The 12,604-nt window shown below is 49.7% G+C and overlaps 1 protein-coding gene and 1 non-coding gene across 7 annotated transcripts in view; both read left to right on the top strand.

Annotated features, from left to right (window-relative positions):
* MYH14 (myosin heavy chain 14) overlaps positions 1–12,604 on the top strand; it is a 78,038-nt gene that overhangs the window by 22,992 nt on the left and 42,442 nt on the right. For all 6 annotated transcript variants that reach the window (XM_045531080.1, XM_045531081.1, XM_045531084.1 and 3 more), the window contains 7 exons: positions 1,640–1,735; positions 4,177–4,295; positions 5,539–5,691; positions 5,847–6,020; positions 6,344–6,517; positions 7,879–7,993; positions 11,436–11,623. In XM_045531080.1, the coding sequence (XP_045387036.1) occupies positions 1,640–1,735; positions 4,177–4,295; positions 5,539–5,691; positions 5,847–6,020; positions 6,344–6,517; positions 7,879–7,993; positions 11,436–11,623 (1,019 nt within the window). The remainder of the gene's footprint in view (positions 1–1,639; positions 1,736–4,176; positions 4,296–5,538; positions 5,692–5,846; positions 6,021–6,343; positions 6,518–7,878; positions 7,994–11,435; positions 11,624–12,604) is intronic.
* LOC123624942 lies at positions 10,360–10,466 on the top strand. The gene has a single exon (XR_006730297.1). It is a non-coding gene; the product is annotated as a U6 spliceosomal RNA (small nuclear RNA).

The following is a 12,604-nucleotide window of genomic DNA, read 5'->3' as shown; positions in this document are numbered from 1 at the left end:
AAAGAAATTTTTGAAAATTATTTTCTCTCTCTTCCTCTCCAGTCATCCTATCTCTTTATTCTCCTTCAGTCTGGAAACGTTCCTGAGTCTTTCTTTATCACGCGTGACCTTAACACTTTTGAAGATCACAGACCGGTTGTTGTGTCTCACTTCGGGTGTGTTTCCTCATGATTAGATTCTAGTTATGCATCGTTGGCAGGAGTGTCCCAGAAAGGATGCCGCCCCGCCCAGCCCGACACTCCTTTTTCTAAGTCAACTTTATGTTGTGTAGCGCGCGTGTGCGCGCGCACACACACACACACACACACACACACACACACATACACACACACACATAGAGCATCCAGCTCTGGGGACCCTCCCAAGGGGGCGCCCTGTGTACCCTGCACCCAGAGCACTTAACTGAGGTCCAGCAAGGTGACGCTTTGCCTTCTGGTCTCAGCTCCCATACTGTACACAAGTGTCCTTTTCGAGGTATATTTAGTGCCACGTTTTCCACATTTTTATGCTTTTTTTGTTGGTGATTTCACTGTCTAAAATGTCCCCCAAGCATGGCCGGGCACGGTGGCTCAAGCCTGTAATCCTAGCACTTGGGAGGCCGGGCGGATCATTTGAGCTCAGGAGTTCGAGACCAGCCTGAGCAAGAGCGAGACCCCGTCTCTACTAAAAATAGAAAGAAACTATATGGACAGCTAAAAATATATATATAGAAAAAATTAGCCAGGCATGGTGGCGCATGCCTGTAGTCTCAGCTACTCGGGAGGCTGAGGCAGGAGGATCGCTTGAGCCCAGGAGTTTGAGGTTGCTGTGAGCTAGGCTGACCCCATGGCACTCTAGCCCAGGCAACAGAGTGAGACTCTGTCTCAAAAATAAATAAATAAATAAATAAAATGTCCCCCAAGCGTAGTGCTGAAGTGCTGTCTAGTGCTCCTAAGAGCAAGAAGGCTGTCACACGCCGTGTGGAGGAAGGACATGTTAGAGATGCCCCGTGAAGGCGGAGTCACGGCGCTGTTGGCGGTGAGTTCCATGGGAACAAATCTGCAACATGTGTGTTAAACAAAGTATCTCTAAGCAGAAACACAGGCAAAACAAAGGGATGTATTGATTGGTTGATGAAATGCTGTGACCAGAGGCTCAGGGGACCCTGACCCTGTATTTCCCCCCAGGAGCAATGGTTCACGTTCCCTAACTCAGTGTTCAGGGTGACTCCATAGAATGTTCTAGTGCAGGTCACGGGGGTCGGCTGTGCTGTATGAATATCCTCTCCGTTTCTGTGTAGACAGAGCACGTGTGTGTAGACACAGCATTCTTCCTCACACTTTTCACTCAGTGTTTTAGAAATCTTTCCATATCACCATAGACCTTCCTTGTTCATTTCCCTGAGTCCTTTTTAATACTAGGACATCGCTTTATAAAACAGACGACATGAGCAGGCACTGCGGAATGACGAGGCCAACCTCAGATGTAAAATAAACCAGAATTCTCCGATCCGGCCCTCTAGTTCGGGGCCTGCCCAGTATCACAGACGGATTTTAAGCCGAGGGACGGCGGTGTCATTTGTGTTAAGGTTTTCAAGTTAAGTTTTTAAGGGGCTAGCTTGGGTCCGGAGCCTGGCGTGACCTCTCTCCTTGTCCCCCAGCCATGCTGCGCATGGTCTCGGCGGTTCTCCAGTTCGGCAACGTCGTCCTGAAGAGCGAACGGAACACGGATCAGGCCACCATGCCGGACAACACAGGTACCGCCCCGCAGCCCCCGTCCTGCCTGCAGCCCGGGCCACTCCAATGTCCTGCCCTTGCTGCGTCTTTGCTGAAATGACATCTCCCACTCTTCTCCTCGTTCTGTTGTAATAATAATATTCTAACAATAAGCACGAGCGCGGCGGGAAGTCTGAACGCCACCAGCCTCGGCGACAAAGGAGAGCAGCAGGGTGGGGCGTCTCTTCCTGGCCTCTGGGTGCTGCACAGATAGACCTTTTTTTTTTTTTGCCTTTAAAAAACAGAATTATAGTCAAATTTACTTTTTTTAAAACCAAAATGGAAGTGGCTATGCTTCTCTATTATTATAAAGTAATACAGGCTGCAAGGGAAAATATCTGGGAAGACAGAAAAGTCCAGAGGAAGGGAGAAAATTACCCATAATCATACTCGCAAGAGATAATTAATACTCACATTTCGGAGGATTTCTCTCCGGGCTTTGTTCTACATCCGTATCACTGCGGATATAGATCGCCACAGAAATGGAATCATGCTTCACACCCCCTTCCCCTGGAGACAGCAAGAGCTCGCTGTCCTGATTATAAAGTCCTATGGGCTTTCCTTTTTTTTTTCCTAAACAAATAAGAGGGAAGAAAAGGGCTCATTTTTAAAAGCTGCACAGCACAGAAAATATGAGGACGGGAGGCATCACCCACGATGATGTTGATTAGCAACATTACCTGTGGCGTTTGGGGGCTCCGATCGCGTACCCAGCAGGTGTGCCATGTGCATGCGTTCATTCATTTGTTTTACAAAACTGGGGTGAGCCCTTACAAACATTTGAAACCTGCTTTTTTCCCTGAATGCACTGGGGGGAACTTTCCAGGTTAGTAACTAGAACTCTACTGGGATTTCTTAATCTGGGGTCTGTAGGGAGAGCTGTAGTCAGTAGAATTGGCCTCCTTTGAACACCTGTGTGTTTTCTATCCTTCATTTGCAAACATTAATCCAAGAAGCGGTCCATGGGCTTCACCAGCTGGCCAAGGGCACACCAAAGGCTCAGAACCCAAGGGACAATGCCCTGTTAAGGCCTGTGTAGTAATCCAGGGCACATTCCATGATGTTTTTTGAGGTTATTTATTTATTTATTTTTAGTTCTTCAGTGCTTCCCATATAATGCAAAGTGAAGAATGAGAAACTGCAGTTGCACACTCATACAAAAGGAGAAGTTTAAATCCTCATAACCTCACCTCTCAGAAGGAATCGCTCTTGACATTTTAGTGCATTTCCTTCTAGGAGTTTCTCTTTTCCTTTTTCTTTTCTGTTGGAGCTGAGTATTTGTAGTAACTGTTTTCTCATTATGGGTGTGATAGATGCTTGAAAACGTTTATTATTATTGTTTGAATTCAGAGTATAGAAAGAAGAAACACACCTGCTTACACAGCCTCACCCTCATCTTCTGCAAAAACATCTATTTAACTCTCTGGTGTCCAGGCATTTTTCTGTGCATTTTTTTCCCTACAGAAATGAGACAATATTGCATAATGTTCCGTAACCTGAGTGTTTCCCTTTTAATGCATTACATACTTTGTTCTATTTCATCCAGTATTTTCCAGCAGAACCTTTTTCTCAATATTTTCTTGTAAAAATTTTCAAACATATAGAAAAGCCAAAAGGATTTATTTAGAAACTTGTTATCTTTCTGTATTTACCAAAGGATTCCACCCTAGACCTTTTACTCTTGTTGTAATTATAAATAATATCTTTTTATTTGTTTGTGTTTTCAATTTTTTCCCCTCTTTTCCACAATGTAGAAGAACAATTATTTTTTAAATATTGACTCTGTATCTGGCCACCTCCATGAATGCTTATTCCAATAGCTTTTCTCGCCAACATTTTATTACGAATGCTATTGTTAATATTTTACTACACTTGCTTTTTGGCATATCTTTTCACCCATTGTATTTTTTGGTGTATTTCTAAGTTGCAGACACCAGTATAGTTCACACCTACACACTTCAGCCTGGATATCGTTAACTGGCATCCAATATTTGGAGTTCCTTTTTTTATTTGAAGTGAAACGTACGTATTGTAAAATGCACACATCTTACATGTACTGTGTAGTGAGCTTCCGGTGTAAGTTTTAGTGACTGCAGGACGTTCATTCAGTTGAATAACCAATCCCTCCTTGCTGGGCATTCAGGTTATTTCCTGGTTTTCTCCACTATAAACAACACTGTTAGGAACATCCTCGTAGTGTGGTCTTTGCTCACGTCCAGGGTTATTTTGGCCATCCCTGCTTCCTAGAGAGGGAGTTGCTGGGCCAGAGCATATACACACTCTCAGGACTTGTGATGCATCTCGTGGGAAAGGCTGGGGCCATCCCTGTGCCCCCAGCAGTGGGGGGTGGCGCTTTCTCCCCCACTCCTCAGCCAGTGCCCCTTCCCGTTGCTGATCTGATCTTGCTGCCTCTCGCCCTTAGCTGCACAGAAGCTCTGCCGCCTCCTGGGACTGGGGGTGACTGATTTCTCCCGAGCCCTGCTCACCCCTCGCATCAAAGTTGGCCGAGACTACGTGCAGAAAGCCCAGACCAAGGAACAGGTAGGCGGGGCTGGTGGCGGGCAGGTACCCTGGTCCAGGATCTTTAAACCCTTTATGCCATTTTTCTCATTCAACAGACTTTTGCCAAGTGCCCACTCAGTTATGGGCTCTGGTCTAAGTGCTGAAAATAAAAGCGGTAATCAAAGCAAAGACAGCCTCTCACGGAGCTCGAGTTGTAGTAGGGACACAGATATTAAAGAAGACAGATGAACAGGACGCTTTTAGACAGTGATACCTTACATAAAGGAGGAGGTTTGATTGGTCAGGAAAGTCTTCTCTAGGGAGGTGACGTTTGAGGTGACTCAAGGCAGAGGAGTTGGTAAATGCAAAGGCCCTGGGGCCAGAACAAGCTTGGCGACTTGGAAACATGAAGGAAGTCAGAGAGGCTAGAGAGCAAGCGACAGGGTGGTTGAAGCTGCAGTCAGAGATGTCAGCAGGGGACAGATCACACCAGGTCTTAGGGGCCACAGTAAGGAGGTGAGTTTTATCCAGAGTACATGGGAGGCCGGTAAGGCTTTAAGCCAGGGAGTGACTTGATTCCGTTTATCTTTTATAGAAAGATCCCCTGGCTTCTCCACAGAGAATTGGGCCCAGGGGCACAGTTAGAGGCAGGGAGACATAAGAAGGCCACGGCCATAGCCCAGACAAGCAATGATGGTGGCTGAACCAGGGTGGTGGCTGTGAGGGTGGAGACAAGTGAACACAGGCCAGGGAGGTTTTCAGAATCCAGCTTTCGGGCAGAGGCCTCTGCTGGCCACAGCTGGGCACTGAAGGACGAGGATGAAGTGGACAGTGGCGGAGAAGAGGAGTTCTCCGTTGGGGAGCTATGTCAGTCCCCATTTTACATATGAAGACACTGAGGCACAGAGAGGCTTATTCATGTGGCTGAGGTCACACAGCCTCATAAGTGGTAGAGCTGGGATTCGAACTCAGGTTCTTTGGCTCCTAAGACCACACTCCTAAACTCTGTGCTATAGAAATTAGTTTGAGGGGTAGGAGGAGGACTCATTTCATGAGCTAACGTGCCCTGAGCACCTCACACAGTACCTGGCACACAGTAGGACATCAGGAACGTTCGACTGTTGTTCGTGTCCTCGTTCTTGGTGGCATTCACGATCAGGAGGCTGGGAGGTGAACTCTGAGAGCGCCATGCACAGAGGCCCGTCCCCTGCCCTGTCCACGGCCCGTGTCTCCTGGGTGGCTGATGTGCAGCTGCGCTCTCACTGTGCGCCCTGCCCCGCAGGCTGACTTCGCGCTGGAGGCCCTGGCCAAAGCCACCTACGAGCGCCTCTTCCGCTGGCTGGTCCTGCGTCTCAACCGCGCTTTGGACCGCAGCCCCCGGCAGGGCGCCTCCTTCCTGGGCATCCTGGACATCGCAGGCTTCGAGATCTTCCAGGTCTGCCCCTCGTGCTGGATGGGGACGTGGGGGCTCCTACACTCTGGCCTGTTTCTCGCTCTTTCTTTCTGGGTCTCTATCCCCTTCTCTGTCTGTGGGTCTCTGCGTGCCCCTGTCTGTCCTCCCTCTTCACACGTATCCTTTGTCCCCCGCAGCTGAACTCCTTCGAGCAGCTCTGCATCAACTACACCAACGAGAAGCTGCAGCAGCTGTTCAACCACACCATGTTCGTGCTGGAGCAGGAGGAGTACCAGCGCGAGGGCATCCCCTGGACCTTCCTCGACTTCGGCCTCGACCTGCAGCCCTGCATCGACCTCATTGAGCGGCCGGTGAGCCCAAGGCCCCTCCCTACCTGCACCCGGGTTCAAATCCGCCTCCTCCGCTGTCTGTGTGACCCTGCCCAGCTCCTCACCTGCCGGGCCTCAGGGCTCTCCGTTGGTTCCCTAGATCATGACAGCGCCTGCTCCCTAGGCCCGTTCTGACCACTAGATGGGTAGGACCAGCACGTGCCTGCCGTGGGGCTCTAACTCTAACTGTTGTCCTCACGCTTGGTGGCCTGTCCAAGTGTTACTTACAAGACTGAAAATTAGCAGCAACTTAATTGCCCATTATGTGGGGGTCTGACTCACTCTCCCCCCTTACGAATGGTCAGGCCAACCCGCCTGGGCTCCTGGCCCTGCTGGATGAGGAGTGCTGGTTCCCAAAGGCCACAGACAAGTCGTTCGTGGAGAAGGTAGCCCAGGAGCAGGGCGGCCACCCCAAGTTCCAGCGTCCAAGGCAGCTGCGGGATCAGGCCGACTTCAGTGTCTTGCACTACGCGGGCAAGGTAGGGACTGGGGGCCAGCCCTGGGGCACGTGGGTGGGAGTGGGGTTCAAAGTGTGGGAAGGGTGTGGGGGGAAATCAGGGGCCTCCTGATGTCCAGATAAACAAAGCAGGGGCTAGGAGAGCCTGAGGAGCGAGGACTCTGTCTGACGAGATCAACAAAACCTTACTCAAGGAGGGGATATTTGCAGTAGGTTTTGAGGGATGGGTAGGAGTTCACCAGGAGGAAAACTATGTGCATTTTATTCACTCAGCAAACATGTGCAAAGGCCTTTTGTGTGCCCAGCTTTGTGCTGAGCAAAGCTGGGGACATGAGTCAGACATGGTTTCTGTCCTCACAAAGTTCCTTATCTGGGAGGGAGACAGATCCAGACCATGAGGATACAAGGCTGATGGGTGTTTTAGTGGGGGCAGCTCAGGGTAGAGCCAGAGGAGAAATGCCGGGGTAGAGAATAATGCTTGCCTTGTGTCCATATCCTGAAATCTGAATCAAGGGTCAGCAAATGTTTCCTGTAAAGGGCCAGGTAGTACCTAGTTTCAACTCTGTGGGCCAGACAGTCTCTGTCACAACTACACAATTGTGTCGTATTGCAAAATGAAGACATCAGTGAAGGCTGTATTCCAATCGAACCATTTGCAAAAAGAAGTGACAGCTGGGTTTGGCCTGTGGGCCGTAGTGTGCCCACCCCTGGTCTCAGTGATGAGTAGCAGGTGGCCAGCAGAGTCTGGGTGGAAGTGGGAAAGTCTCTCCAGGTGGAGGGGACAGCAACACGAAGGCAGAGGCGGGAGACCCGTGTGTCTCCACCTGGCACTCAGTTCATTTCTCAGACATTTTCTAAGACCTCCCGTGCGCCCAGCCCTGGGCTAGGTCATGAGTGAGGCCATGACTCAGATCCGGGCGCTGCCCGTGGGAGCCCCTGTCTGGGGGTGGCGGACACATGTGGTGGTCGGGACTGTGACTCTGTGGGTGGCTCAAAACAAAGCCCTGAGTACTCGGAAGGAGCTGGTGGTGTGACCATCCAAAGTGAGGGAACACCAGGTGGCGGGAACCGCAGGGGTGAGAACCTGCAGATGCGAGTGAGCCTGCGTGTTCGAGGAATGGTGAGGAGGCCAAGGTGGCCGGAATAGAGTGAACAGGAGGAGGGTGCTTGGGGAGGAGCTCACAGAGGCGGGCAGGGGGCATCTGGGAGGAGGAGAAGAGGGGCCGAGCTGGCCGGGGTGCAGTTCAGGATATGGACACAAGGTGGCAGCAACGCTCCTGTCCGTGGCGAGTCCGGGTTCTGGGCGGCTCAGAGCCCTGGGAGGCTCCTTGGGAAATCTGGAGCGCCGCAAGCCGTCACCCGCCCCTGCCTGACTTCACTCAGGTCGACTACAAGGCCAATGAGTGGCTGATGAAAAACATGGACCCTCTGAATGACAACGTTGCAGCCCTGCTTCACCAAAGCACAGACCGGCTGACAGCAGAGATCTGGAAAGATGGTGAGGCCCGACTTCCCCAGCCGCGTCCTTGGAGGTCTGGGCATCCCTCCTCCCAACCTGCAGTGCCAGCACCTTTGTTTCGGAGGCTGCAGTCTGAACCGGAGTTGTGTGCTCAGACCCAGAACAGACAGCCTCACAAATAATATTTCCAGTCAGTGATGGGCTGATGGATTGATTGACATCTCAAACCAGCATCATACTCAAGGATAAAACACTCCCCCTTAGTCAGAAACCAGACAAGAATGCCCATTGTCAGCATTGCTGTTGAACACTGTTTTTAGCAATACTAGCCTATGCAATCAGACTGGAAAAAAATAAGCATATGAATACTTTTTTTTTTTAAAAAAAAAAGTAAACTTGTTATTTGTAGATGGCATGTGTTCCCTTAAAAATTAAGAGATTCTACTGAAAAATAATAACAAGAGACCTCAGAATGGTGATGTTATGCAGGTTAGTCAACTTTTAGCCTTTGCTTTCTTTGCTGTCTCACAAAGCCCCTGCAGTCCCCCAGGGAAGAGGAAAAGAGCAACAGGCCAAGATGTGGTTTGGGGGCACTTTCTGGCTCCAGCTAGGCCCTTGCGACTTTGGCTGTTGGTCTTTTAGGACCGATACTTCTAGGAAGTACAGGCAGAAAAGCCAAATGCCTTGTGGTGTAGGACCCTGACCTTTCCTAAGACTTGTCTGCCGCCCTCATCCTTAGAGGAGGTTTGAGAAATGGTTTTATAAAACTGGCAGAACCAGCATCTTAGTTTTTCTAGATTTCAGGTTTCTGGCATTTGGCAGTTTGCCATAATCTTTTTTTTGCAGCGAAAAGGGTAGGTGTAAAAGCACCAGCCTATGCAATTAGGCAAGAAAAGAAAATGAGGAAGATGAGTGGTTCCCAAAACAAACTCATAGAGCAAAATAGCATGGAGTGCTTGATCTTGCAAGCTGATGCTAGAGAGAGAAGTTTGATTTTTGTGTCTCGTATAGTTTACACAAGAGGGATTGAAAAGCAGTGTTTGATGTTCAGGAACGGAACAAGATTCTGCTGTGAGAATCATCTCCAGACTGAAAATCTACCCCTGTCTTTAAAACTTGTGTCACCTTCATGGACATGTGATTTCCCCCTGGTGATCCCTCATTTGTGCCACTCCATGTGTGCCTGACTCTCAAAGGGTTCCAAGAGAGAAAGCGGAACTTCCTGAACCTTAAGTTTAGAGCTAGCACGGTGGCACTTCCTCTACAGTTCTAAACAAAGCTAGTCACAGGCCAGCCCGGATTCATGGAGCTTCAAGTCACAGGCAAACATGTGTAGACAGAAGAGTGGGGAATTAGGGCCATTTTCACATCAATCTCTACCACACCTGCTTTTAGCCCAGAGTTTGGGGCCCAGCATCTTGGCTGCCCAGGGGAAAAGGTAAATGAAATAAGCTCTCCTCTAAAAGGCAAAAACAAGTGGGCTGAGAGCATCAAGTTAGTGCTTGAGCTTCCTGGAAGCCAGAGCAAAAAGGGATACACCCTTTAGGGTGAGAGATTTTTTTTTTTCCTTGCACTAAATTTTCACAGAAGACATTCGTCCTTTCAGCCAACGTTGATGCTGTCAGTGGGTGGATACGAAGGTGAACAGAACTTTAAAAGTTCACGGCCACTGTTCAGTTTTTCCCTCCTGCTTTGCCCTGTGCTGTTGACTAATAACCGTCTCCTTTTTTTCTTCCTGCCACCTTCTCCCCTCCCTCTCCTTTCATGCATCTCCCCCGGCCATCTCTCTGCCATCTCCCCTCTGCCCCCCTCACCTGTCCCCACTCCCCAGAACACGGGGGCTTCCAGCAGTTCTCTTTCCTTGACTCCTTCCCGCCGTCGCCTCCAGGATGCGCAGGGAGGTTCAGCTCTGGTGTTTCTGCATCAGGGGGTGGGTGTCTCTGCATCGATGGGTGAGGCTTGCCGCATGAGGAGGGTGGGCCTGCTGGACTGGGAACCTGAGTTTGAACTTCTGTCCCTTTTCCACTTGATGTGGGGTCTCTCCAACTCCCTCAGCAGCTTCCAGACCTTGTAGCAGCAGAACCCTTTCTTCCAGCTAAACCTCATGTAAAAGCACAAACAGCTGTGATAATATTGGCTGGTGTTTTTTGAGCACTTACTACGTGCCATTCCCTGTGTCAAGCTGTTTTATAATTTCTGACAACCAGAATCCTCTAAACAACCTCATAAGGAAGGTGTTAGTACTGTTACCCCCATCATACAAATGGGGAAACTGAGGCACAGAGACATTAAGTAACTTGCCAGTAACAGCACCCAGCCAGTAAGTGGCAGAACCGGGATTTGAACCCAGGACATCAGGTCCCAGAATCTTGGCTCGTATCTGTGCTATGAGAACCTCATAAGTAGAGCTCGCTTCGGCAGCACATATATTAAAACTGGAACGATACAGAGAAAATTAGCATGGCCCCTGCGCAAGGGTGACACACAAATTTTTGAACTGTTCCATGTTTTAAAAAAATAATAAATACTAATGATAAAAGAACTTAATAAATAATAATTATCATTTTGAAAATAACGGGGAGGGTGGGTAGGGGAGATCGTTGAGCCTGGGGAGGAAAAGATAACCTTTGTGCCCCACCAGGCACCAGGCCTTGCCCTGAGCACGAATTATCTAGTTGACAGCTGATGACACTTAGTGGGGCTGAGTTTTGCAGGACATCAGATTCCGCCCCGGCTGCGGGTCCCTAAGAAACCTGGCGTGATTCGAGACCAATCCGGAAGGAATGAGTGGGTATTTTTCACTAGTTGACGTGGCGCCACCAAGGGGCGACAGACAAAACAGAGTTACTGTGAGATGGAGCCTGTCTGGAAAAATGGGTAACGCGGAGGCAGTTTACCGTGTTTCGTACTTTTCTTGCACATAAAGGCAAGATGTTATTACAGGTTTTAATATGTTTCAGCTTCTAAAAATGCACCTGAGCTGGGGTTTCTTATCACTGTTTTCCCTCTCAGTGCCTCAGTTTCCTCATCTGTAAAATGGGAATGATTGTTATAGGCTTATGAAGCCACTGTGAGTACATGGCTTTGAGCAGTGCCTAGCAGAGTGTAAGTGCTAGTTAAGCATTTGCTGTCATCGTTACTATTATCATCATTTCTTAGTAATGAAAACAGAGATCATGTCCTCGAGGAGAAGAGGGGCCAACTACCAGGGTTCGAGAGGACTCCTACTGCCTGGCTGCTAATCCTAGACCGTCAGTTTCTAGGCTCTGTGGCCTGGAGCGGTCTCCCACCTTCCTGAGCCCTAATTTGCCCATCTGTCCAAAGGGGCCGATGATACCTACCTTATAGGCTGTGTGAGGCATTTCATATGTAAAGTGCCAGGTCCTATAAATAACAAGACCCGTGACCTTTGACCAGCCCGGCTCCCTAAAACTGAGCCCTGACCCTCCTCTCTCTCTGTGTCTATTTCCTCCCCCCACAGTGGAGGGCATCGTGGGGCTGGAACAGGTGAACAGCCTCGGGGACGGCCCACCGGGTGTTCGCCCCCGTCGGGGCATGTTCCGGACAGTGGGACAGCTCTACAAGGAGTCCCTGAGCCGCCTCATGGCCACACTCAGCAACACCAACCCCAGTTTTGTCCGCTGCATTGTCCCCAACCATGAGAAGAGGGTGAGTGACCCGGCGGGGGAGGGCAGGGTGACTCTGGCAGTGGGTAAAGGTCTGGACTTGGCTGGAGCCACATCTGATTCCAGGACGCCCTGCAACTGGCTGTGTGACTTTGAGCAAGTTGCTTCTATTCGCAGCCTCAGTGTCCCATTGGGGAAATTCATTCATTCACGTGACTTAAATGTATTGAGCACCTGCTGTGGCAGATGCAGGTGCTGGGGACACATGGCAGAGGAAAGCATGGCCAACCCCTGTCCTCCAGAGCTTGCAGTCTAATCGGGGGCACAGACATTCAACTAACCACCCAAAATGAATGTTTGGTTGAATTTGTGGGGGTGGTAAGTGTCACACAGGGCATGATTTGGTCAGGGAAGTCAGGGAAGGCTCCCTGGAGGTGATGACTGAACTGTGGTTGTTGGGTAGGTCTGCATGTGTGTATCTGGTTTCTCATGTCTGCAAATACCATATTTTATCAAGCCCGGGGCATACATTTCTCCACGCTAGCATCTCTGAAGTCGGGATGTGGCCTACAGTCAGTGGCCTGGCAGAGTTCAATTGCAAGCCTTTCTTTTCTTTCTTGGCAGTAGATAAAATAGCAGCATGTGGCATTTGCATTTTTGTGCTGTCTAGATCTTTGCCATTTGTGTAGTACTGTTGAAAAAAGAAAAGGCAACCAAAGCTAACCACCAAAAATGATGATTTGAGGGCTTTGGTCACATATCCACGTCTCAGTGAGGCCTTTTGCCAACTCTCCTACATGCAAATCCAGCCCTGCCCACCCTGCCCCCTGCTGATCCTTTCCCCTCAGCACTTATTATTTCTTCTCTACTCTCGACAGTTAATAGTGACAGCTTGACTTCTATTAATATTATTGTCACCTCCTCCCACCGGACTTTCGGCTCCCTGGGGCAGGCAGTTCTGCCTGGCTGAGCATTGCTGTCTCCCCGGTGCCCAGAACAGTGCCTGGCATGTAGTAGGTGCTCA

The sequence above is a fragment of the Lemur catta genome, chromosome 19 (assembly GCF_020740605.2).
Source record: "Lemur catta isolate mLemCat1 chromosome 19, mLemCat1.pri, whole genome shotgun sequence".
Classification (NCBI taxonomy): domain Eukaryota; kingdom Metazoa; phylum Chordata; class Mammalia; order Primates; family Lemuridae; genus Lemur; species Lemur catta.
This window is presented reverse-complemented; position numbering and strand designations above follow the sequence as displayed.